The 27,186-nt window shown below is 37.5% G+C and overlaps 1 protein-coding gene across 10 annotated transcripts in view; it reads right to left on the reverse strand.

The window, feature by feature from the left end:
• Positions 1–1,577: 1,577 nt before the first annotated feature.
• The window catches only part of znf740a (zinc finger protein 740a), a 64,156-nt gene continuing 38,547 nt past the window's right edge, over positions 1,578–27,186 (reverse strand). For 3 of the 10 annotated variants that reach the window (XM_056734361.1, XM_056734360.1, XM_056734366.1), the window contains 9 exons: positions 25,382–25,465; positions 23,082–23,165; positions 22,031–22,114; positions 14,787–14,870; positions 8,627–8,710; positions 8,142–8,225; positions 7,218–7,301; positions 6,494–6,612; positions 1,578–5,458 (listed from right to left, as the gene is read on the reverse strand). In XM_056734361.1, coding sequence (XP_056590339.1) covers positions 5,294–5,458; positions 6,494–6,612; positions 7,218–7,301; positions 8,142–8,225; positions 8,627–8,710; positions 14,787–14,870; positions 22,031–22,114; positions 23,082–23,165; positions 25,382–25,465 — 872 coding nt within the window. In that variant the 3' untranslated portion in view covers positions 1,578–5,293. The remainder of the gene's footprint in view (positions 5,459–6,493; positions 6,613–7,217; positions 7,302–8,141; positions 8,226–8,626; positions 8,711–14,786; positions 14,871–22,030; positions 22,115–23,081; positions 23,166–25,381; positions 25,466–27,186) is intronic. The other 7 variants (XM_056734362.1, XM_056734363.1, XM_056734364.1 and 4 more) reach the window with 7 other exon arrangements.

The raw sequence follows: 27,186 nt of genomic DNA on the forward strand, positions 1-27,186 counted from the left end.
TGTTTGCTGCGCTCAATGCTTATGTGACAATGCTCACAACATGCTGGTGCTTTTTGGGTTCTTGCCTTGATACTGTGGATTACACCAGTCACATGCCTGCATACACTGCTTTGCTAGTTGGCAGAGTCTGTCATGACAATGTGAACAAACTATATAATAACTGAAAACCAGTACAGATTACTGATGCACTGTGTGTCTCCCTTATTTAACACACCCGATTCATATCATTGGCTTATATTACTATAGCAGATCTATGATGGTGTTTCACCAGTCTGTCTGAAATCCTGTGCTTGACCAGCTGGCCTCCGTTTTTCACAGATCTTCAGCAGATCACTGGAGCAGTGCAAAGTCCCTTCCTTCTTAAAATGCTCCACCATTATTCAAATTTGCGAAAATTCAGAATCACAGGACTTAATGATTACAGACCCATTGCCTTAACATCTGTGGCCATGAAGTCTTTTGAAAGACTGGTGTCGGCTTACCTAAAAAGACATCACAGGACCATAACTGGACCCCCTGCTGTTTGCTTACCGAGCAAACAGGTCTGTGAATGATGCAGTCAACATGCGACTACAACATCAGGACTGATGTTATACCCATCATTATACCCTACAACATCTGGACAGACCAGGGAATTATGCAAGTACCCTGTTTGTGGACTTCAATTCAGCCTTTAACACCATCGTCCCAACACTCCGCTTGACCAAACTAAACCAGCTGTCCGTTCCTAGCTCTGTCTGTCGATGGATCACCAGATTTCTGACAGACAGGCAAAAGTTATAGAACGGGTAAATTCACATCCAACAGCGGTACCATTAGCACAGGTGCCCCCCCAGTGATGTGTGCTCTCCCCACTGCTCTTCTCCCTGTACACCAATGACTGCACATCTACTGACCCCTCTGTCAAGCTCCTGAAGTTCGCAGACGACTCTAGTTATTGGTCTCATCAGGTCTGCTAACAGAAGGGAGGTTGAGCAGCTGGCTGTCTGGTGCAGTCATAACAACCTGCAGCTAAACACCTTAAAAACAGTGGAGATGATAGTGGCCGCAGTAGCTCCATCGATGATAGCTTTTTATAGTCGAAGTGCATGCTCTCAACCCAGGGTGAGCCTACCCAGAGTAAATTGAATTTACTCAAATCAGGTATTATGAAACCAAAAACTCAACTTAAAGTAAACCAACACTGACTTAATTGAACCTCCTTATTGAAACGGGCTACTGTACATACAATACACTGTCTATTGTCCTTTTGTCTAATATTGTCTTTTTCGTCAAATGTGTATTGTCCATATTTATTTTTTACATTTTGTTACCTGTGCCTTATCACTTTTTTAACCTGTATGTACACTGGAAGCTTCTGTTACCAAGACAAATTCCATGCGTGTCCAAGCAAACTTGGCAATAAACTATTTCTGATTTCTGGATCTTAACTTAACTGAGTTTGAGTGCATAAAAAATGGATTCAGATTAAATGTGTAGTGTAATCACTGATTTATATTTGATTATCATTCAACACAACTGCCCTAAGGGTTAATCAAAGGATTTATTATGTCCGTAAGTGAATTATTCAAAAGCAAAACAAGCAAAACATACTTTTATTTTATTTATGCATAAGCCCCTTTCTTATCTCCACATAATGAAAATTAATCACATCACAAGGTTGTCTTCATTAATTTAAAAAACAGTTAAGCTCTTTATTACAACAATAAGCATGTTTTTTTGCAATCAAGAGTTTCCAAAAAACATTCAGCTATAGAAAATGATAACAATTATGTTTTTACAGCAATATAAAGCAATACAAAATAACAAACCATCTACAAGAGATGCGATTGCTAGTGTCTGTCCCAAAAAACATCAATATAGGGTGTCTTCTGTTCAGTTAGTATTTTCTTAAACTCAAAATATCAACCAAATCACTCAAACTGACATTTTGGAGAGAGGCTTCGTCTAATATATAGTATTTGTTTGTAGATTACACTTATCTCTCCAGTGGTTTAGTGTAGAAAAAAAGGTCCAAACAAAAACAAAGCATTGTTATGGAATTAGAGGGGCTATAATCAAGTCAATATTATAATATATAAGATTAAAATGAAATAAAACCGTACATCAATAAAATACTCTAAACAATTGAGCTCCCTCTAAAATTATATTCTGGAAGTGGCTAACATACACCACAACATGATCTGATGTTAAATGCCAATTTCAAACACTAGCATGTCCATTGGTATCGAAATGTACACAAGAGACCCTCGTTGAACAGCAGAAATCAAGTGTACAATAGAATAGACAACAACAAACAGATCCATTTAAATCCTTTCAATATAAGATTTCTGACGTTTCATTGCCAGTGGCCCCATGTGCTGAAAGCAGACACACACATTAACAATAAGGATTTTCAGAAATAAAGGAAAAACACACAAATCTATATAAGAGAGAGAATTCTATAGAGCTGTGCTTGTAAATACTCAAATAAAGTTAAAACGTTAAAAAAAACAAAAAAAATCCTCTATGAATACTTTGGTTAAATAATATGCTGTTATTTTATCACCTAGGTAAAAATAAAAAAGCACACAAAACAAACACATGAACACATCCTAAGGCCACAAAACTTTGTTATATGTTGCACGTTTAAATCTGTACATAAAAGTGTGGGTCTTTTACCATTTAGATACATTAGCAAACAGTATCTAACAAAACATGTCCAAATCATATTATGCAACCAAATCAAAAGGACACATTTTGAATAGACAAAATTTGCAGAAGGAATACAATTCAGCCAAGTTATCCAGATTTCTCATAAGAGTAATGCATTTGACTGTCAAGGGCTATAAAATGAAAATTGGATCCAGAATAAAATATTTGTTTACATAATATTTGTCTGTGTACTGTGCATAATGATTTTGTATTAAAACACATTCACATTCATACAAATTTTTAAGAAAAAAAAAATCAAAAAATTAAACAGATGATTTAAATTATTGGCAAATATAAATGAACATATTACATGAACATATTGCATATATATATATATATATATATATATATATATACACACAGACGTGCTCAAATTTGCTGGTACCCTTACAGCTCATTGAAATAATACTTCATTCCTCGAAGAGTGATGAAAATAAAAGTTATCGTAGCATGTATACTTGCATGCCTTTGGTATGTCATAGAATAAAGCAAAGAAGCTGAAGAAAGACAGATCTGCCAGTTATCCTGAGAAGTGTTTTCAGATGATTCTTAAAGATGGCTACAGAATCTGCAGATCTTGTAGCAGCGGGCAGATCATTCAACACAGGTGGAACCGATCCGGAGAAGGTGCGTGAGAGATTTTTTTACTTTTATTAGTTGATTGGGTGAATGGAATTGTAGCCAACCTCCCTGGGCGCAGCCGCAAGAGGAAGATCGACCCTAGATTGAACAGAAGGATAGTGCAAATGGTAGAAAAAGAACCAAGGATAACTGGCAAAAAAATATAAGTTGAACTCCAAGGTGAAGGTACATTAGTTTCTGATCGCACCGTCCGCCGGTTTTTGTGCAAAAGTGGTCTCCATGCAAGAAGACCAAGGTGGAAGAAAAACACTAAAAGGCAGACTGGAATTTGCTAAAATTCATATTGACAAGCCACAATCCTTCTGGAAGAATGTCATTTGGACAGATGAGTCCAAAAAGGAGTTTTTTTGGCAAGTCACATCAGCTCTATGTTCACATACGAAAAAATCAAGCTTTCAAAGAATTGAACACCATACCTACAGTGAAACACGGAGGAGGCTCTGTTATGTTTTGGGGCTGCTTTGCTGCATCTGGCACAAGGTGCCTTGAAAGCCAGGGCACAATGAAATCTCAAGACTATCAAGGCATTCTGGAGCGAAACGTATTGCCCAGTGTCAGATAGCTCTGTCTAAGTCGCAGGTCATGGGTCCTCCAACATGTTAATGACCCAAAACACACAGCTAAAATCACTCCAGAATGGATAAGAACAAAACATTGGACTATTCTGAAGTGGCCTTCTATGAGTCCTTATCTGAAATTCTGAATCCTAAGGAACAGCTATGGAAAGACCGGAAACTTGCAGCCTGGAGAAGACACCCATCAAACCTGAGAGGGGTACCAACAAATTTGAGCATGTCTGTGTATATATGTATATATATATACACACATACATAATACATATCATACATACATGTTTGTGTATGTGCTTATAGATACTTTATAAATATGCACAGTACACAGACATATACAGTATTATGTTATCCCAAAATTTAATTCTGGATTCAATTAATCGCTTGACAGCCATTTCATTATTTTCAATTACATTCTTATTAATCCAATACTGTGATCTTTTCTGTATCACATCTGTATCATAAAATCCTTTTCTGCATTACATTGATGACATTACTTTCTTGTATGCATAAGAATCGTTGCATCACATAAATGAGATGGTTTTTGTATGACTGTAGTGCGACTTCTGAAGAGATGTACTGTTGTGCAAAAACTTGGTCCTAGAACAATGTCTTTATGCAAACTTGTATTTTTCTTTTTACTTGGGATGACATATGACCTGCACATTTTGTTAACAGCATTTTACAGTGACTCCTGACACAGATGCATTACTTGTACCAGCTCATGGCGATGCCAGAGAACAAACCAGCTGTTTGTTCTTGGACACTGCCATGAGCTGGTACAAGAAATGCATATGTCTCTTACGTTACCGTTAAACAACGGTTATATACACATCATAGTTACAATATCAGATCAAAATTGTAATTGAGAAATAGCCTGCGAATGTTTAAATGAATATATATGTATATACACTGTGCATTTCCACATGGACATGGAGTATTCATGATTGTAGTCAGATATTACCCGAGTGCTCTGGACAGTAGGGTACAACCTTAGCACTTTACAGCAGGCCTCCACATCATATATGATGCAGTTTTATCCATGAACTTATTTTTAACTTGCATTAAGTAAGTAGGAATCAATGTCTGTTAGTATAAGCAATGTCAATAAAAGCTGGGTTGTTTATCATGAAATATATTAACTTTTTTGGTTAGATGGCTGGTGATTCGATATTTCCCCCTTTTACCCTAGTGTTACATTACCAAAAAGTCTAAAATAACCCTTAACAATTAAAGGGAAATCCCCACTTTCTTCAAATAAAGAATCAGAAGATTGGACTTCTTTCCTGATTTCTCTATAGCACATTTCTCCATCAGATGGCACCACTGTGCCTAACAGAGGTCTAGATGTGTTGCTGTCTTCTCAAGTTTGGTCTGGATGAATTATATCAGACAGCCAGACGACCTGTGGCAGGGTGTAGGGGACTCCAGGTGGTCGGAGGGGCCTGGGGAGGTTCCTGCGAGAAAGAGCATGGCTGAGCCTCGACTTTAGCTACACCACGACCCTGACACAAGCGCCGGTGCCTCAGCAGCCTGTCTGTCCGCGAGAAGTTCTTGGAGTGGAAAACAGAGATCAGTGTGATTTTTTTTTTATTATGTACTTATTTCTTATATTTTAAAATCTTTTGTTTCACTTTTCTTCAACTTCAAAGCAACATAAATAAAAAAGCAATACATTTGAAATGGAATCACCTCAAAATAACAACATATCAACACATGTTTCTGGCAACACAATTCTTAAAAATGTTACTAGTTGGCGTATTCGTCTGAAATTGTACTCTTGTACGTTTTTGTACGATCTGACATTGTGCCAGTGACGGTTTGATTTAGGAATGGGGCTTCTTTATTGCTTTTTTCTAATAATTGTATGTTTTTATATAATTCACTTCCTACAAACTTGTACATAATTACCACATTGTAAAATAGTTATGATTTCCAGCGAGATCAGGTTATTACTAATCTAATACACACTGAACACATTTCTTTACAAACCTTGTAATACCGTGTTGCCAATATGACAGTAGATGTATAATTGGATACTTTAACAAAGCATGTCTTCACAATTGAACTATAATTTTAATATTATTTAAATAAATATTAATTATATTTTAACAGGAATGCAATTTTGACAGGGCGGTTACATGGCAATAGGTTACTGCAGCAACAACAAGAACAAAACACACCATATTTGGTTGCTTAACATGGCAATTATACGGCCTGTTTTTTCTAAGTGAAGATTCTCAAAACGCCATAATAGTTCCACAAAGGCGATGAAATGACTGCAGCGACAAATCGTTTACATCCTCTTGCATTTAGAAGTCATCACGGAGTCAAATTGTGATTGGTTTGTGAGATCGGGCAAGTTATTAAATACCGATCGAGTCACAAAATGTGATTATCGGCCGATTTCGATCTGTGGCCGATCGATCGGAGCATGCATAGTAACATACTGTGAATATCAGTTTGACAAGTCATTTTCGATCCAAATAGTTATAAAACAAATTTCATAGTGTGAGATTCATCATGATCATCATGAGGAAGGTGCATTAGCAAAATGTAACATCTCATATGTTAGAAAAAGTTCTTACCTGCTGGCAACGTTCACACTGATAAGGTTTCTCTCCACTGTGAACACGCTTGTGTCTCTCAAGATGATACCTCTGAATAAACCGCATGTCACACATGTCACATGCAAACGGCTTCTCTCCTAGCAGAGAAAAAGCCACATTTACTCAAATACTCAATAAGCACATCATCAAAACTAAAACATGTTTAAATGTATAAGTTAAAGGTAAGTGACTTCATGCAAACTCGAGTTTGTAGAATATGTTGAATTAAAAGAGGAATTAAAACCTAATTTAATCTAAACTGGAACACTGGGGTTTTGGTTTTAAATATTAGAGACCTGGTTTGAGACATCAGGATTTATTCTCGATTTAGCACCGAAACAATTAGACTAATGATTAAACAGAAACTTTCAACAACTTTCACCTTAATTTCTGATTTAGTAAAGCTTAAAAATGAAGATAAACATTTTACACACAAGCACCCACTAAGAAACATGAGACCAGTGAACCTACACAGATATTGTAATACTTCTGCTAAATCCTGGTAAACAGGTGATAAATATGCAATTCACGCAGAATTTACACTAAAACGTTCACAGTAAATAAACATGCAAAAAACCACCACAAATGCCTTTGGTGCAAACTCTGTAGGTTTGAAACGAAAGCAAATTAAACATATATTTTTAATAATTAATTGCTGTCCCAATCCAGGTCTCCTTAGGAATTCGGGGTTAAGAACACATACCAGTATGAGTCAGACTGTGTCTTTCCAAATGGTAACGTTGAAAAAACCTCATGTCACACATCGAACAAGCATATGGCTTCACCCCTAAGTGCAGAGCGTCAATTTTTTAGTAAAGGTTTATATGAAACAATGATACCAAAATACACTTAAAATGCAGTTTGAAATGAAAAACATGCTAACAAAAAATTATTTTAGAAATGTGTAATTCATTTTTTTAAGGTTTAACATCATTTGTTTACTTCAAACGAAATTTACTGTCACTAAGCTGAGCTTCAAGAAACAAGTCTTGCTGCTTTTCCACTGTTCGGTCAAACTGCATTTGGTTGAACTATTCCATTCTGTGCCCAGCCATTCTGTATTCCACCGGACCAGCCGGTATATGGATATGGTTTTTATTTTTCCACTGTGGGGCGTATTACTGATCGCTTTGGAATTGTACAAAAACAATCGTTGCCTTGGTAATGCAAGCATCTACGGAGGGTATAAGATTTAAATAGTGACCACATTATAAAGGACGATCAATTATTTCTGTTGTGAGGACTCCTTATTTACTTGCTATTTGTCACACAACACACGCAGAAAGTAAAAGAGAGAGCAGGCAGGAGTGTGAGTGTTTCATCCACAAACCAAACAGCCTCAGACATTTTTTCTCTAAATGAAACATTACCCTGTGCGGTATGAAACCAGGCTCAAGTGGAAATATTACAGTAATATTACTGTTCCCTTTCTTTTAACTTTCGGCCCAACAGTGGAAAAGCGGCAGCTGTCTCTGAACAGTTCACCCATTGCTTTCCCGCCCGGTTAATAATATTTTTTGTCCAAAATTTGCCAAAATATTCAATCAGGTCATTGTAGTTGGACCTCCTTAGCATGCACATAACTTACATTAACTACTAAAACGTGGTGGATTGACATGACACATACCCGTATGAGTGAGGCTGTGTCTCTGCAGATGATAACGTTGAAAAAAACGCATGTCACACATGGAACAAGCATACGGCTTCACCCCTAAATGCACAGAGCACCAACAGTTTAGGTATAATATAAATATACATAATATCTGCAGTATTAATCATTTTTGAGAAAGAATCTTACAAATTACTGTTGCGGTCACATCTGCACTACCCAAAAATAAAATGTGAAATGCGGATGTGTTACGTTGGGTTTCAGTTATTGATCACACCTGATGAAGCCCCTCCTCTGTGAAACAATCAGGCCTAATTGGTGAAATATTGTTTCTTGATTTAGTCATCACAAAGGAGGTTTTATCACCAGAGTGGATGTTTGTGTCATTATTTGTTTGCTATAGGAAACACACAAACTACGTTTGTTGAAGTTTAACGTTGTCAGAAATGTAGGAGGCCATACTGTCTGCCTTATGAAAGAGGGTACACAGAGATTTCACCTACCCGTATGGGTAAGGCTGTGTCTCTGGAGATGGTAGCGTTGAAAAAAACGCATGTCACACATGGTGCAAGCATACGGCTTCACCCCTAAATGTAGAAAGTAACAGTGCATTATGTTCACCATCATATTTAAGAGAGCTGTACAGTTTCAAAGGAAGAACATAATTAAAGGGGAGAACTGTTATTATTCATTTCAAACTACAGTTTCAGAAGGTTAATGCGGTGTTTCCCACACCCCAATATAAATAAATCCTTATAAGTTCTAATAAGAAACTTAATACAGCACATGTAGATTTTGTCTGGTTGTGGTCTCTCTCTTTCACAAGCCAACATTAACTTAGTTTTCAAACTTTTACCTCATCTTTTTATTTTTGCAATTCATTAACTTTGCACAAATGTAACATTCAATGAACTTCATTCAGTTAATAATACCCGTCTCTCTGACATTTGCTTAGAATGAGCAAGTGTAAATACATTTGCCACCTGTTGATTGACCTGCAGTACTGCAGGAAGATATCACAAGACAGTTTTCTCCTTAACAAGAAATATTTCAAAGGACACATTTCGATCTCGTCACACCCAAAATATAATATTATTCAGATCACTTTAGTAATTATTTATTTCTTATTTCTTAATCCAAGTAATTTTAATTCAAAATGAAAAAAAAAATAGTCCATAAAAAATGGCTACTGAGTGTAACTTGCATGTTCACTCAATTCATGACGTTAAAAATTGGACGAAACTACGTGAGTGCATAAACACAATACCTAAACAGATTAAAGCATCGCGAGCACACTAAAGACACTCGCACGTAAAATGTAAACCTGCAGAAATCGCATGTCTCAAACTTGAACACAAAAACCTGAATTGACATGAATTAACACTTGCGGGGTAAATAACAAACCCCAGAGTCAACGCAGAGCTGGGATTCTTTACACACGCAAAACATTTAGATTTTTGGCACTAAGACTTTGTGACAACAAATGACATTGGCTCTGCTTCTTTCTGGGACTCCCGTTGTGATTGGCTGCTGCTGCCGCCCTCAAGGCGATGACAGAATGCCAGAGATGGTTGGAGAATTGGGAAAAATAGGATTTCTAGGGAATTCACATTAAGTTTTATTTTATGTGTTGGCCCAAATGCAGTATAATGAATACGTGCAGAAAGGATTTATTAGAAACACGGGGATATCATAAAAACAAAAAGATTTAAAACATTTATATTAAAGCACTTCCACTCAGTATTCAGCCATATCAAATGTGTATTACATTTACACATTTGGCAGACACTTTTATCGAAAACAACTTACATTGGATTGTATTATACATTTGCTGCTGACTATGTGCAATCCCCTGGGATCAAACCCATGACCTTGGCATTATAAGTGCCATGCTCTAACCACTGAGCCACAGGAAAGCTATTACAAGTGGTCACCTTTTTGTAGATTAGCTAGTAATATAGATTAGCAAAATGCGTTTTATTTAGTGGTGGGCATAGATTAATTTTTTTAATCTAGATTAATCTAGATTAATTCCAAAATTAATCTAGATTAATCTAGATTAAAATGGCTCATTTGAGTTCTGCCGAAGGCATTCAGAATATGTGTGCTACCCAAATAATGACTAAAAGTAAGTCTTTGAGAACGGGTTTCTCAAGCCAGGTGGCGCATTAGACCAGGGGCTCATGTCCTGTTTCCAAAATGCATCACAAACTGCTTGAGAAAGCTGTTCTACTATGATAATTGGTGATGAAAATTAAATTATGTTCAATAAGATGAACTTGTGTTTACTTCCGCATTAGCTAAGGGATGATTTCCGTTTAGGTGGTACTTGAGACTGGAAGAGCTCCTACAGTACATTTACATTTAGTCATTTAGCAGACGCTTTTATCCAAAGCGACTTACAAAGAGTGAGGGAGCAACAAGCGATATGTCATACAGGAGCCATAATACATTAGATCTCAATACAAAGTTACTGGTTTCAACTAAAGATAGACCAGTACCTGTTGAGAGAAAGTGTTTTTTTAAACCAATTCCGCATTGCACAAGGTGCAAACAACCTTAGTCTTGTCGATGTTTCTATTGGGAAGCTTCTTAAAAATTAATATTCCCTGAAGCAAACCCGGCGGCTTCATAGCTGCATCCATGTTAGCACGTCACGTTTGATGCGGTAATTTCACAGTAACGTTATGTTGTGTTCAGACCAAACGCGAATGGCGTGTCAAGTGCGAGTGATTTATATGTTAATGCAAAGAGGCGATAGACCTACTTGCTGCGCAAATCTCGCGAATGAAGCCCTGGTTATGAGATGATGAGCCGGCTTCTGCTTCGGAGTTGAAAAATATCATTCTCGCCGCGTACAGTGCAGTTAAGCTTGTATACATCCGCGCTAAAATATCAAGGTGAAAGTCATCATAGCTTGCGTAGTATAGTCCCAGCTGCCAACCCAACTTTGTGAATAGATTAACGGCGACATTTTTTTTAACGCGCGATAATAGTCTCACTGCGTTAACGCCGTTAACGCCGTTAACGGCCCACCACTAGTTTTATTGTTATGATATAAATTTAAATATATTTAATTATAATTTAAAGTTTTCGATGTTGCACGTTCAAATACCCTTGACGTGAGTATTGCAGTGTTCCATTTTATGAAGCTTCCCAGAGGTTTACCTCTGTTGATTTGAGTTTTCACACACCAGCATTTGTAGTATTAGATAAGGATTTTTAACAACAACCCCAACTCTAGAGTTTATTATTATCACTTCAAGAGTGCAGATGGGCCAACAAAATGTCGGATGTTGAAGAATGGGCCGTTGGTGAAAGCGCTAGCATTTTCGAATGCTAAATTTAAGATAAACACTGGGGATTGATGCTTTTTATTTGTACAGATTTTAACTTAAAATGTACGTCAAACATGTCTAATCATTAGCATTAGCTAATGCTAGTGCTTTCGCCAACGGCCCATTCTTCAGCAGCCAAAGCAATAAGAGAAAGGTTACAGGGCTTAGTATGACATCCGTTTTATTAATCAAATTCTTCTTTTTCTCTTTTAATTCGTGAGTATTCGGCCTGTTCATTTTCTGTATTCTTGTTCAGCGACAAGCACGTCTAAAAAACTATAAAACTTCATCATACATCACCCAGTCCAAATTGAGACCTGACATCATTTTGGTCTCAGGGCAACAAAACAAATAATCTTGTTGGAGCTGACAGTGCCCTGGGAGGAGAGGATGTAGGAGGTTCAAGAGAGAAAGAGGGAGAAATACCAAGAACTGGTGGAGGATTGTCGGAGGAACGGATGGAGGACCAGGTGTATGCCAGTAGAGGTCACTCCCTGTGCAAGGCCTACGGCACTCTAGGCATAACAGGTGCAAACCAAAGAAGAGGTATCAACGTGGAGAAAGCAGAGAAAGCATCTAGATGGCTCTGGTTGAAGATGGGAGAGCAGTGGGGGCAGTAGAATTCTACTTGGACACAGGACGGGGTCTGATCAGCCTCGGTTGGGTCGCCAGGACGAAGGTGTCTGTGGTAAGACCCGAAACACCAAGTGACTCCTGAAACAAGACTGATGATGTGTCCAAGGTCGTGCATCAGAAGATGTTTCTGTAAACTAATCAATTTTAAAACAATTTATTAAAAGCTTAAGTAAAACATTTCATTTAAATATGTCCATCAAATCATTAAAATGTATAAACATGCTGTTATTTCACCAACTGTAAAACGAATGAATTAGAGACCTTGAAGTGAATGGGCTTCAGTGCAGTGTTTGGAATTAATGGAGCAGGGCTAATGGGCAAAGTCACAGAATCCTGCCCCCTTAGAGCCAAAAGTCAAAATGACTTGTGTGAAGAATCCCATCCCGCGTGTGCAGTCAATACTGTATGCGAGTGATCTGATCTGCTTTGACATTTTCCCCCGAAAATGTTGATTTACGCACGCAGTCTGGGTTTTTGTGTTCAAGTTTGAGATTTGTGATCTCTGCAGGTTTACATTTAAGCATAAGCATTGTCAGTTTGCTCGGGCTATAGTTATCTGATTGCGCTCATGTAGTTTTGTCAATTTTTTTACATCATTCAATGCATCATAGCTACAAAAGTGTCTCAACAACTGATTTGCCATCTTCAAGTGGCAATGCTCAAAAAGTGTTTTCGAACAACTTAAAAGTGCTTTGGATTACACGCTTGCTTAAATCTTCCCATTTTCTTTTCCTTTATTGCAACAGTGCACAGGTATCCTCAGTGTGACCACCAAAGGATTAAAATAGAAATACACACACCGTATAAGTCAGTGACACTATGATATAATGTATGAGTAAAACCTGGTTGCCCTCAAAAAACAGACTGATCTTAATAAAAATCTAAATATCCATTCGATTTGCACCTGTAATGATCAAAGCTGTGTGTTTGTTCACAAGAGAAGCAGGGGTTTAAGAGGGGGACAAGTAGACAATACCTCTATGAGTGATGCAATGTCTCTGGATATGGTAACGTTGGAAAAATATACATATTTTTATAATTGGAAAATAGGCTGTAGAGAAAGTTTAAAGTTAAATCAATTTGGTCACTTGAATCTAAATTATATTAAACTGCCTCTGTTTGTTTATAAATATGTTTAACTATCAAAACTATTTTTTAACTATCCAACTGATATTACATGCCTTACACTGCCTTACACCGAACGCGACAGGCACAAAGGCGACATGACAACCTTCTTGTTCTTAATGGGTTTGTCGCGTCTCGCATCCAGTGTGGACAATTTTTTAAAATATAATATATTCTAATGCATTTCTAATGTCTATTGTCGTGTCACACCTGGTGTAGACATGGTGTTAGGGCACATACACATTGCCAAGTTTTGGGAAAACTGCATTTAAATTTGGGAGTGAATCTCCTAAATCAGTCTCTCCAATCCTGCACCAGGAGTATGCCCCAACATTGCTAAATTTAATGTCACTCTAATCTGACACACTCATTTGAGGATTTTACAGATGTTTTGTTGGCAACATCCAGAGCCATTGAGAGAGAGAGTTCAGCCAACTGAAGTCCAAAAGGCTGGAGTGTCACGTAATTCATGGACCCTTCAGATAGTTCCAGGAAGTTATGTTCTCTTTAAATGCTTTATTTCATTCATTTTTCTATTCATTAAATGGCTTTCGTCTTTAAATGGGTTTGAAGTTTACCTCAGTTGGTCTGTTTAGTCGCAGTTACATGCGCTACTACTAATTTCTGGGAACTATTGAAACCGTGAAAAAATTGTTCCATTGGAGTCAACGTGGAAGACGCGACCATATCTCAATGGCTCTGGCAACATCCAACTTTATATTAACGATCCAATCAGGAATCGATGAACGTAATCAAGTCCCGCCATACATTTCTTCTCATTTCAGAAGTTGTTTCACTCAGATTTACGTCACTATACGGAAGAAAAAGCAATCGCAACTTCCATTTCATGCCATCTTTAAAGATTGGAGGTTTCCATCCGATTATGTTTTAGAAGACAACTAGCTTTACTCTTTTGTGGTGCCTTTCAAGCACAAAATTTTGGACCGTAGCAGGTGATGTCACAGTCAGCTTTGTTCCTGCTAGTCCTATGATGTCAGTTGGGCCTGAAGTGTGCAAATTCTCATTGACTTATATCTGTATGAGTGAGGCTGTGTCTCTGGAGATGATGATGCTGAAAAAACTCATGTCACACATGGAACAAACATAGTGTCTCAACCATAAAAACAGATGACCAGTGTGTAAAGCTTCGACAATACTTTTAGAGCAATATGTCCAACACCCCAATGCATTTTCTTCAACAATGACCAAACTCGAGTTTGTTGCAGCCAGACCCATGTTTGTCAATGTTTGCGTTAAAGCCCGTATAAACGGAAACTATGGAAATCAAGCATTGTTGCCAACTTTTAAAAAACACAGAGGAACATTTGAAAAAAACCTTAACACAGGTAAAATCCAGGGTGGGTTTTTCTATTGGAGGCACAGAGACATTTTTTCAACTAAGAGGTTTTTCAAAATTTAACATGATTTCCTGTTTATAAGTAGCTTGCTTTACCTTCACAAAAAAAAAACAAGTATGCTGACTAGTTGGCAACAGTGCTCAGTTGTGCATCTGTGAAGTCAGATACAGTTAGAGTGCGAGTGGGTAAGAAGAGACGGCTCATACCCGTATGAGTGAGGCTGTGTCTCTGCAGATGATAACGTTGGAAAAAACGCCTGTCACACATGGAGCAAGCATACGGCTTCACCCCTAAATGACCAGAGCAGAATATATGTGAGATTTAAACAAGTATAAGCAACACATTTGTATAAAAAGTGCAACACAGTTTAAAGAGTTGCATGATGACAGATGTTTATGAAATTGCAATGAAAAGAGAAGCACAATAGATGCTTGGACATGAGAAGCGTGTGAAAAAAATCTGAACAGTTTAATAAATCACTGACTCACAACCCACATATGATCATAATAGCTGAGGCTTTTGAAGCTCATTCTTAATGTTTCTAAAAGCAATACTTTAAATAGTCCACAAAGTCTTAAAACAATATTAGAGATTAACCGAAATATCTTCCAATATTCTCTATCAGTTGATAAAAGCAAATTTCACATTATCAACTATCGATAGTTGGATAGTTAAAAACTGACGATGATAAGGACCAAAAATCATCTTGAGGACAGCAAAATGATATTGATTTGTGCTCTGTGTATATAAAATGTTAAGAAACACCACTTGTTTGATGTTTAATATAAATAGTCTTTATATCAATTAATAACATTCAGAAAGTTATGCTAATTGAATCTTAAGAATTTAGTTAATGCGAGATAAGATAATCATCAAACTATCGATTTTGGCAGATATTGCTACAGTTTCCCATCCGTAAAACCAGGCAGAATTAGGCCTATTGCGATAGCAACTTTTTGTCTGGTGATATATCGCATCAAAAAATATTGCGATAGCGGATACTATTGCCATTTTATCAATATTTTATGTTCACATGTTCATTTGTTTGTCGTTTTGGAGCGGTGGATTGCAGCTTTGACACAAAGTGGATTCCTATTCCAATCTGGCCTTTTTTGTCGGGAAAACACCATAACTCCTTGAGTAGGCTAACGCCCCGTGTGTGCGACTGTGTGATATTGTGCGCACGAGCCCACGGGGTAGGACACACAGACACGGGGCAGAGCTGACAGAGACAGTGAGATGGGAGTAATTACTATTAATTGTGTACATAATATTTTCTAAGTGATTTCTAATCTAACTGTTATATATCATAAAACAAATTCTTTTTTTGGTGAAATCTGTTTGTGCTTAAAAACAATGACCTCAGTAACAGAGCCTTGCATGTAACCTATGGGCTAAACTCCTGCCAAAAGTGTTGAGGGCATTTAAAAAATAAATAAGCGTAAATCACAAGATAAAAACCTTGATTCAGACTTTTATACACATTTCAAATTACATTGCAAATTTTTTTTGGCAAAGTTGTCCAAATCGCACCGAAAATAATGTTTTTCTTGGTTATTTGGCATTTTTTTGGTGCTTTCTGATATTTTCGGATTATATATTTTTTGCACATCCTGCAAACATTTTCTTACCCTGCTTGTTTTTGTACATTCTGCGCTTACTTTTCCAAATGCTGCAGTTAGAGTGTCCTCTTAATAAGGGCAGGCTTTAGCATCACCAGTGGTCTACTAGTTCAATCAGTTAAAGAGGGGAGTTGACTTCACTTCAACTGTGACTCACGGCATACACGTGAAGATGGATAACGGTCAGCTGCAAATCTCGGACAATCACAGCACAGGTAATTGAACATAATTATGGTAAGTCAGACACATTTGTTATGTCTGTTAAGAGTATTCTCTGCCAGGTCTTTTTTATGATTTGTTGTTAGATTCGACCATAGTCTGTTAAATTAACACGCGAATGCATCCTGTTTGTTGGGTTTCGTCAGTAGTGCCATAGTTATTGAATTATTTAAGATTATCGGGTGTTTACTTAGAAAAAAGACTGAATTGGTGTGAATGTGTAATGCATGATGTTGCTAGCTCATGAGGATGATTTTGCCATATGCATCTTAACGCATTTAGATGAGTACACCATGTAGTAAGCTGGTAACTATATATATAAACTATAAATAGTAAATGTAAATACAATGCTTCCATACAGTCCATAGACCCATTTTAATTTATGTTGAAGTCTTATGCTAAAATTGTTTACATTAGTTTTAACTAGTGGTGGGCATAGATTAATTTTTTTAATCTAGATTAATCTAGATTAATTCCAAGATTAATCTAGATTAATCTAGATTAAAATGTCTCATTTGAATTATGCCGAAGGCATTCAGAATATGTGTGATACCCAAATAATGACTAAAAGTAAGTCTTTGAGAACGGGTTTCTCAAACCAGGTGGCGCATTAGACCAGGGGCTCATCTCTTGTTTCCAAAATGCATCACAAACTGCTTGAGAAAGCTGTTCTATGTTCTATGATAATTGGTGATGAAAATTAAATTATGTTCAATAAGATGAACTTGTGTTTACTTCCGCAATTAGCTAAGGGATGATTTGCGTTTAGGTGGTCTTGAGACTGGAAGAGCTCCTACAGTACATTTACATTTAGTCATTTAGCAGACACTTTTATCCAAAGCGACTTACAAAGAGTGAGGGAGCAACAAGCGATATGTCATACAGGAGCCATAATACATTAGATCTCAATACAAAGTTACTGGTTTCAACTAAAGCTAGACCACTACCTGTTGAGAGAAAGTTTTTTTTTTAAACCAATTCCGCATTGCACAAGGTGCAAACAACCTTAGTCTTGTCGATGTTTCTATTGGGAAGCTTCTTAAAAATTAATATTCCCTGAATCAAACCCGGCGGCTTCATAGCTGCATCCATGTTAGCAGGTCACGTTTGATGCGGTAATTTCACAGTAACGTTATGTTGTGTTCAGACCAAACGCGAATGGCGTGTCAAGCGCGAGTGATTTGTATGTTAATGCAAAGAGCCAATAGACCTACTTGCGGCGCGAATGAAGCCCTGGTTATGAGATGATGAGGCGGCGCGAATGACGCGAATGAAGCCCTGGTTATGAGAAGATGAGGCGGCGCGAATGACGCGAATGAAGCCCTGGTTATGAGAAGATGAGGTGGCGCGAATCACGCGAGTTGAAAAATCTCGTTCTCGCCCCCTACAGTGCAAGTAAGCTAGGTATACATCCGCGCTAAAATATCAAGGTGAAAGTCATCATAGCTTGCGTAGTATAGACCCAGCTCCCAACCCAACTTTGAGAATAGATTAACGGCGACATTTTTTTTATCGCGCGATAAATGTCTCACTGCGTTAACGGTGTTAACGCCGTTAACGGCCCACCACTAGTTTTAACCCTCACCAACCTATGCTCACTGTCCTATTGTGATGTTTAAGGTGAGTAAAATACTGATTATTGATGCTTTCCAAATGTATAAGCCTGAAATGTCGCTTTATCATCTTACTGTTCAATAATTTGGGAGATGTTTTTTTTTACTTTCAGTCAAACAAAACAACTTTAACTTGTCTATTAATCTTAAATCTTAACTGAAACACACTTAGAAGTTATTGATTAGTATTTTTGCTTTGCATAGTTCATGTCAATTATTCTTTCTCCATGAAAGTGTGAATATCTTCTAAAGTCAATCTATACATTTGAGTAAAAACAAGCTGCTAACTAAAACTTGAAATCAGACAAATGTCCTTTTGTCAAGACACATCACATTGGCATGTCCATTCAAACAGTTTCAGAAAGCTAAAAGATGAAGTAGAAACTCTTTTTTACAATCATTGATTGACTGGACTTGTATGGATAACTCGGATGGCAAAATGTGAATTTTTTAACTGCCAACATATAACTATTCTCTTGCAGATGTGATTCTATTACTCTTATTAGTGTTTTGTGACAAATTAATCAATTAAACCAGTCTCTCATTACGTTCCTTTAGTGACGCTTGCTTTTTTTACACAGAGCGATCTCTACTAAAGATGCAGCAAGTAGCCATTTCAGACTCCTCCAGTGGTCAAGTCCTGTCTTGCTCCAAAAGGTCCTAAGATATAGAAATATGCATGTAAAGGATGCATCATTGTGTGTGTATGTTTTAATCATAAAGTGAAAGTGACCTATTTGTCAGGTAACCCATACCCGAAATGTGACCTCTACTTTTAACCCATCCAGTGAGTAGTGCACATACGCACAGCAAGTGGTGTTCACCCGGAGCAGTGGGCAGCTATTACGGCAGCGCCCGTGGAGCAAGAAGGGGTAAGGTGCCTTACTCAAGGGCACCTCAATCGTTACCCGCCGGCCCTAAGGCTCGAACTGTCAACCTTCTGGTCACAAATCCGAGTCTCTAACCATTAGGGCCAACATTCACATCTCAATGTCCGCTGGAAACTTTCACAATTCAAAGATGATTGGGGGTAAGATTCTGCTTTGTACAGATAAAATCCTTCCACACATTTGTAAAAGTATATCGGTCTCCAATTATAAAATCTTCAACCCAAAATAAAATGCCATAGCACTGAACCGCAAACATCCACCTTTGTCTATTTAGAAAAACAGTTTTACAACAAGAGCTGATTAAACAAACTATTAAAACAGTACATGGTGTACTTATCTAAATGTGCTTAGATATATATGGCATAATCATCTTCATGAGCTATTAAAATCATGCATTACGCATTCACATCAATTCAGTCTTTTTTTTCTAAATACACATCTGATAATCTTAAATAATTCATAAAGTAACTATGGCACTACTGACTAAACCCAGCTAGCAGGATGCATATGTATGTTAGCTTAACAGATTAAATGGTCGAATCGAACAACAAATTTTTCATAGACCTGGCAGAGAATACTCAAAACAGACATAAGTGTGTCAAACACTCAGTAACAGCATAATTTTTTTTATAATTTGGAGTGACGTCAACTGCCCTGTTCGACTGATTGAACTAGTGGACCAATGGTGACACTAAATCCCGCCTTAATTAACATGAAACTCGAAAGAACTTTGGAAAAGCAAGCGCAGATTGTGGAAAAAAAGCAAGAGGAGAAATTTTTTGTGTCCAAAAAATGAAAATATAAGCAGAAAATGTCAGCGAGAATAAAAAAATATTATTTTGTGCTTGATTTCGATAACTTTGCATTTACAGTGGGTACGGAAAGTATTCAGACCCCCTTAAATTTTTCACTCTTTGTTATATTGCAGCCATTAGCTAAAATCATTTAAGTTTTTTCCCTCATTAATGTACACACAGCACCCCATATTGACAGGAAAACACATTTACATTTAGTCATTTGGCAGATGCTTTTATCCAAAGCGACTTACAGTGCACTATTACAGGGACAATCCCCCTGGAGCAACATGGAGTAAAGTGTCTTGCTCGAGGACACACTGGTGGTGGCTGCTGGGATCGAACCAGCAACCTTTGATTTACCAGTTCAGTGGTTTAACCCACTAGACCACCATCTCCACTTGGTGGTCAGAAGTGTTGACATTTTTGCAGATTTATTAAAAAAGAAAAACTGAAATATCACATGGTCCTAAGTAATCAGACCCTTTGCTGTGACACTCATATATTTAACTCAGGTGCTGTCCATTTCTTCTGATCATCCTTGAGATGGTTCTACACCTTCATTTGAGTCCAGCTGTGTTTGATTATACTGATTGGACTTGATTAGGAAAGCCACACACCTGTTTATAAAAGACCTTACAGCTCACAGTGCATGTCAGAGCAAATGAGAATCATGAGGTCAAAGGAACTGCCTGAAGAATTGTGGCAAGGCACAGATCTGGCCAAGGTTACAAAAATAATTCTCCTGCACTCAAGGTTCCTAAGAGCACAGAGGCCTACATAATCCTTAAATGGAAGATGTTTGAGACGACCAGAACCCTTTCTAGAGCTGGCCATCCGGCCAGACTGACCTCGGGGGAGAATAGCCTTGGTGAGAGAGGTAAAGAAGAACCCAAAGATCACTGTGGCTGAGCTCCAGAGATGCATTTGGGAGATGGGAGAAAGTTGTAGAAAGTCAACCATCACTGCAGCCCTCCACCAGTCGGGGCTTTATGGGAGAGTGGCCCGACGGAAGCCTCTCGTCAGTGCAAGACAAATGAAATCCTGCATGGAGTTTGCTAAAAAAAAACACCTGAAGGACTCCAAGATGGTGACAAATAAGATTCTCTGGTCTGTTGAGACCAAGATAGAACTTTTTGGCCTTAATTCTAAGCGGTATGTGTTGAAAAAAACAGTGAAGCATGGTGGTGGCAGCATCAACAGGACGACTGGTTGCAATCGAGGGAAAGATGAATGCGGCCAAGTACAGGGATATCGAAAATCTTCTCCAGAGTGCTCAGGACCTCAGACTCGGCCGAAGGTTTACCTTACAACAAGACAATGACCCTAATCACACAGCTAAAATAACGAAGGAGTGGCTTCACAACAACTCCGTGACTGTTCTTGAATAGCCCAGCCAGAGCCCTGACTTATATCCAATTGAGCATCTCTGGAGAGACTTAAAAATGGCTGTCAACCAACGTTTACCATCCAACCTGACAGAACTGGGGAGGATCTGCAAGGAGGAATGGCAGAGGATCCCCAAATCCAGATGTGAAAAACTTGTTGCATCTTTCCCAAAAAGACTCATTGGTGTATTAAATCAAAAGGGTGCTTCAACTAAATACTGAGGAAAGGGTCTGAATACTTAGGACCATGTGATATTTCAGTTTTTCTTTTTTAATAACTCTCCAAAAATGTCAACAATTCTGTGTTTTTCTGTCAATATGGGGTGCTGTGTGTACATTAATGAGGAAAAAAATGAACTTAAATGAATTTAGCAAATGGCTGCAATATAACAAAGAGTGAACAGTTTAAGGGGGTCTGAATACTTTCAGTTCCCACTGTATGTATTCATTTTGTGCAATATAACTTGAAATGTGTTTAATGTTTGTATTCACGGTTTTAAATTCGCTTATTCTTTGTTAAGGTGATCGCAATACTTTTGGGAGGAATTTTATTCCATAGTATCAGGGCTGATAGTTTTTTAATTCATAAATGTTTATCTTGAAAATCTACAGAGTTTAAAAAAGATAATCAATTGAATTTTTATATTTGCAAATAGCTGTTTACATGCAATAGTTATCATAGGTTAACTATGAAACATGATCACTTCACAGAAAAAGCAGAAGACATGTTTTGGACATCTAGCATGCTAACAAAGCAAGGGAATCAAAGCTCATGTATGCTACAAAAGAGCCACAAGCCCCCTATATGATCAGCAATTGCAGAAAGTTGCAGCACTGATAAGCAAGCACAAGACCACGATTTAAAAACAGCAAACAAACAAATGAAAGTAGTTACAGTTGCAATGGGTAAAAAAGGACTCATACCCGTATGAATGAGGCTGTGTCGCTGAAGATGGTATCGTTGGAAAAATCGCATGTCGCACATGGAGCAAGCGTAAGGTTTGATCCCTAAATGCAAAGATTACATCAGTTTCTATGCCTATATATACTAAAGTACAAAAAATTGCTCAAAAAGCATACAAAACACATCTTTAAGTATGAAATATAAATGGATGGATTCATTTAGTACATTTGGAGACTAAAATGATTTTTGTTCACAAGTTGAAAACATAATATTCTAAATCACACTGACCACACATTGACCGCCCACAAATAACCATCACCCACTGTCATCAGATCCCGCATCACATACATACACAAACAGCCCACTTTAGCCACTCTTTTCCATGAAAGGTGAAAAAATTATGATTTGGATACATCTCACTTTCAGTGAAAGTGAGTCCTAGTGAACACGTGGTATTATGGATGGTGTTCAGTCACTATTTTATGATTGTTTCATATCTGAAAACCCAAACAGAAAATACATCAATTGGAAACAGTTTTGTTGGGCATTACAGTATGTGACAGTTCAGAGAGTAGAAGCTTAATAGATCTGAAGCGCCAACACTAATCTAAAAACAAACATGACACGATGACATCACAAACATGCTACTCAGTACGTGACGTCACCCAGCACCACAAGACTCATAACATCCCGTGGGAAACAGGTCTAAAATACACAAAAAGGGTACTTGAAAGCTGAATTGCTTTGACAGTAGGAATATACGCTATTATAGAAGGCAAATGTTTCACCTATTTGGTTCACATACTTTGTTTTTGGTCAGTGTAGACGTTCTATGATCTGTAACTCTGTTTAGCAATTTACATCACTGAAATGGATCACAGTTTTTCAAGATATTTCACATTGTTTTCAAAATATAAAGTCAAAATATGGCCAAAATCAAAAACCCAAGAAAGATTTGGCGTGCGAGAGTGATAGTTATAATATATTAATATATACAATGTTTTAAAGTAAATCAAACAATGTTTTAAAATAAGTTTTTTTTGCAATAATGTCTAATGTAATGACACATACCCGTATGAGTGAGGCTGTGCCTCTCCAAGTGGTAACGTTGGAAAAACCGCATGTCACACATGGAACAAGCATACGGCTTCACCCCTAAATATACAGAGTAGCAAATTCAATGATCGTCTACACCAGGGTTGGGCAAACATCTATCAATTTCATCCAGCCCATGAGGCAGTATCATTGCGTTTGAAATAAGATTTTGGTCAAGATGAGTCATCTGATGCAATGCAAACAAAATCCATAGATGGCGTGAGTCTGTAGTGCATTCAGTTCACTCAAGGCTACCTTCCTTGACATTTATGAGTAAAAAATAAACGGTGAAAAATAAAGAGAAGTGGACTTTGAATGCTGCGTGCTTAATGGAGAATGTACATTCAAATACATCAGTATCTGACACAGATACAGTCACAGTATGATTTGCAAAAGTATTACTGCTGTATTTAAACACTACTAACCTGCTTTTTCCTCTGTCTTCGAGCAAGTAATAATAATCTAACAATACAACTGAGATTAAGAATTAATAGAAGTAAATTCAGCCCTCCACTATGCCTAGTTTCCCATGTGGCCCATTTGGAAAAATCAATTGCCTACCCCTGCCATGGTTGTTGTAAAAAGACTAGTAAAAAATGTTCAAACAACACAGGGTAGAAGTCCAAACAGCACAGTTATTGTAGTGGAATAAAATACCTTGTCATTTTCCATGAGCGGGGAATGCGGAATTGAAATTATTCAAATTATTGAAATAGAATTAAAAAACTTGTGGCCCTCAACTCAATACGCATTAGTTATGTTTTTTGATTGGCATTTAATATGGTATGATGATTGCAAAAAATCTATTCTTTGTATGTGGAAGTCACAGTCAAGGCCTCTATTCAAGACGTGGTTAACAGAACTTTCCTCCATGTGGAAAGACTTAGATACAGTATATGTTGAAATATAGATGCTTCTTGAAGGCCTCTATTCAATCACCTGTTATAAATATCCAAAAACCAAATGTCTTTCATTTCTATTTTGCTTAACTTCCGGGTGATTTTTTTATATGTCCATAAAAAATAACCGACCCAAAAAATTACAAAATAACCATAACCAACCATTATCGACACTTGTAAACCTACTTGCTTAGTATCTTTTATGTAATTTTCCTTAGTACCACCCTTGTTTTTTATTATAATGCCTAGCTGGTTACTTAGTTTATCGTTTTATATTGTTTTATTATTTTTACTTTACTTTATCCCTACTGTCATATATCTTAAGTATAAAACTTCATTGACCTCCCTTTCCTTTTCCTGGTGATGTGGTTAACTGCAAAACTGAATGTAGCTGATAGAAGGAGACGTCTTATTTTTCTTCCTCTTTCAATGTCTGCATAGTTCTGTTTTGTTTTGTCTTGTTCTGTGATTGTATTGTTTATGTGTCTGACAATCCCAAAATACTTCAATAAATATGATATAAAAAAAGGCTAGTTAAGTTTGGTAATGTGATTGTGTACCTGGAAAGGCTGATTTTTACTTGTGTGGCAGACCTACGGCATAGGCAACACATCGGTTTTTGTTTATACTTCTGTGTTGTTGTCCACATCGACAGGCAATGACCCCTAGTCATCAGTATCCACGGGCATGTTGCTTGTGTAACCAAGACAAGAAGCAGCAGCTTGTTGTGTACATTGACAGAGAAGCATTAGCAGTGATGGAAGCAAGTAAGCAGTCAATTTTGTTCCAGCTTGAGTTGATAAATACAGAAGAACAAATAGTTTACTTGGATAATTCATTCGGAAATGTTTACGAGTAAACACGACGCTACCGCAGAGTATTTTGACCTAAGGAAGGGATTCAAGCAGACCAATCACAGTGCTTGTGGCCTGTGTCAAATTGCAGCGTTGTAACATTTTTAGAGAGGTGCGCGTCAGCCTACGGCGTACAGCCTCCTTACAGCCTACCTGCTTAAGCTATGGCGTAGGTCTGACGGAGAAGTAAAAATCGGCCTTAACACAAGAAATGAGAACAGCCTTGACTTGAAAGTGGCATAAAATTACTTTATGCTGACACAAAACTTTAAAAAAATTGGTTCAAAATAATGCCTTAAAATGCCATTTGTCCTAAATCCATGTTTAGCTCAGGTCCAACACCAAGAAACCAATAGGAACAAAGATTACATTTGTTAGCCAATAGTTTTTAAATAGATTTCTTGGATAATTTACCAGCGATAGATTCACTGTGTAAATAACAACACCTTTTTATAAATCTCAAATCACCATTGTTCCATCACCATTCTATAAAATCAGTCCAAAGACAAAGAATAAGACGCACCTGTGTGAGTAAGGCTGTGTCGCTCCAAGTGGTAACGCTGAATAAATCTCATGTCACATACGGCACATGCAAACGGCTTTTCTCCTGTGAGAAAAAAAGTGTTAAGCCATTAAACAAACAAAAAGAAAAATGTACCATCATTAAGTGAGAGATTTCACTTACCATTAGCATGCCCTTACATACAGTATCAGTAAATGAAATAATGTATAACAACACTTTATGGTTTTTACTGTATACATTTTATATAGATTAAATCTTACGAAAGTTACAATTTAATCAGATAGTTGCAGTGAATTTTTTTCTGTGTTCGTCCTTTGTTGTTTGCTAAAACATTTAAACAGAGATGTTTATGTTGCTTCAGTCTATTTAAGAGATCTAATATACTGTTTCACATGCTTTTTGTTTCCAAACATGTTTACTTTTAATTACAAAATAGTTTACTACTTTTACAAGGATACTTGCCAATATTGACATTTTAACATAATTTGCTGGGAAATGTCTGTTTTAGAGTAAAGGGCAAGTTATGGTCGTGAGTACGACCTACGCCGTAGCCTCTTCGCCATTGACAACGCGCCAGTTTTCCTTTATACTTGTGAGTCGTTGTCTACATCGACAGGCAATGACCTATAGACAGTGTCCAAGCTTGTGTTGCTTGTGTAACCAAGACAAGAGCCAGCTCGTTTCAAAAGCATTAGGCATAGGCAAATAAACAGTCACTGTTGTTGCAGCTTGAGATGTTAAATACAGAAGAACAAATAATTTACTTTGTCAGTAATTCATTTGGAAATGCGTTTCAGTAAACATGACGCTTTCACAGATGTTTTTACCTGAGGGAGGGCTTCAAATAGGCTAATCACAGCGCTTGCAGTCCGCGTAGGGTCCGTGCTGTTAAATTTTTGAAGAGGTGAACGTCAGGCTATGCAGAGCTATGCACAGCCTACGGCGTTGGTCCTACGCACAACCATAAATTACACTTAAGATGTTAAAGAGACCTCAATTGAGTATTTTGCGCATTGTCTGGGATGCGTAGATATCTCAAATAGCCTGTGAGAACTGAAAAAACATCTTGAAAATATTTAAAAAGGCAAGGCTTAAAAAACGACAGGCCATCGGGAGTTTCTTATTGTTAAGCCCTGCTGTATACTAATGACCAGGCTTGGAGAGTGTGTTTGTATATTAAAGTTGTTCTCTTCATACTTATTAGCAGGGCCGTACATAGAGAATTCTGCGTCCCCTGAAAAAATATATATGTGGGCCCTAGGGATGGGAACCGAGAACCGGTTCTTCTTTAGAACCGGTGCCCAGTGAATCGATTCCTTGGAACCGTTAGCGTATCTGCTTAACGATTCTGCTTATCGGTTCCGCTCGTTGCAAATGTGTCATCAACATGACCTCACACACGCGCTGCGTTGTTTTGGTTACGCAGCAAACATGTCATCGAGGCAGAAGCGATCTAAAGCATGGTTATATTTCACTAGAAAAGACACAAATGCGGTCATTTGCAACAACTGTAAAAGTTTAATTTCGGCAAAGGGAGGAACTACCTCCAATATGCAGATACATTTGGCCACACAGCACGCAATTCATTTGCAGGACTGTCGCGAGTTTGATACACTACTACTTAGCGACAGAGCAACAACAAGTGAGTCAAGCAGCAGCGGAGCTAACGAAACGTCATCTGCTATTAATGCCGAAGGTAACTTCTCTATTTAGTTCATGTGAGCGCCATTTCATTGTATAAACTTTTACTATATGAATAATAATCTCCATTGTCATTGTCACAAGCTCTTCCTTGACTGTTTAGT

This window comes from Triplophysa dalaica, chromosome 21 (genome assembly GCF_015846415.1).
Source record: "Triplophysa dalaica isolate WHDGS20190420 chromosome 21, ASM1584641v1, whole genome shotgun sequence".
In the NCBI taxonomy this organism is placed as follows: domain Eukaryota; kingdom Metazoa; phylum Chordata; class Actinopteri; order Cypriniformes; family Nemacheilidae; genus Triplophysa; species Triplophysa dalaica.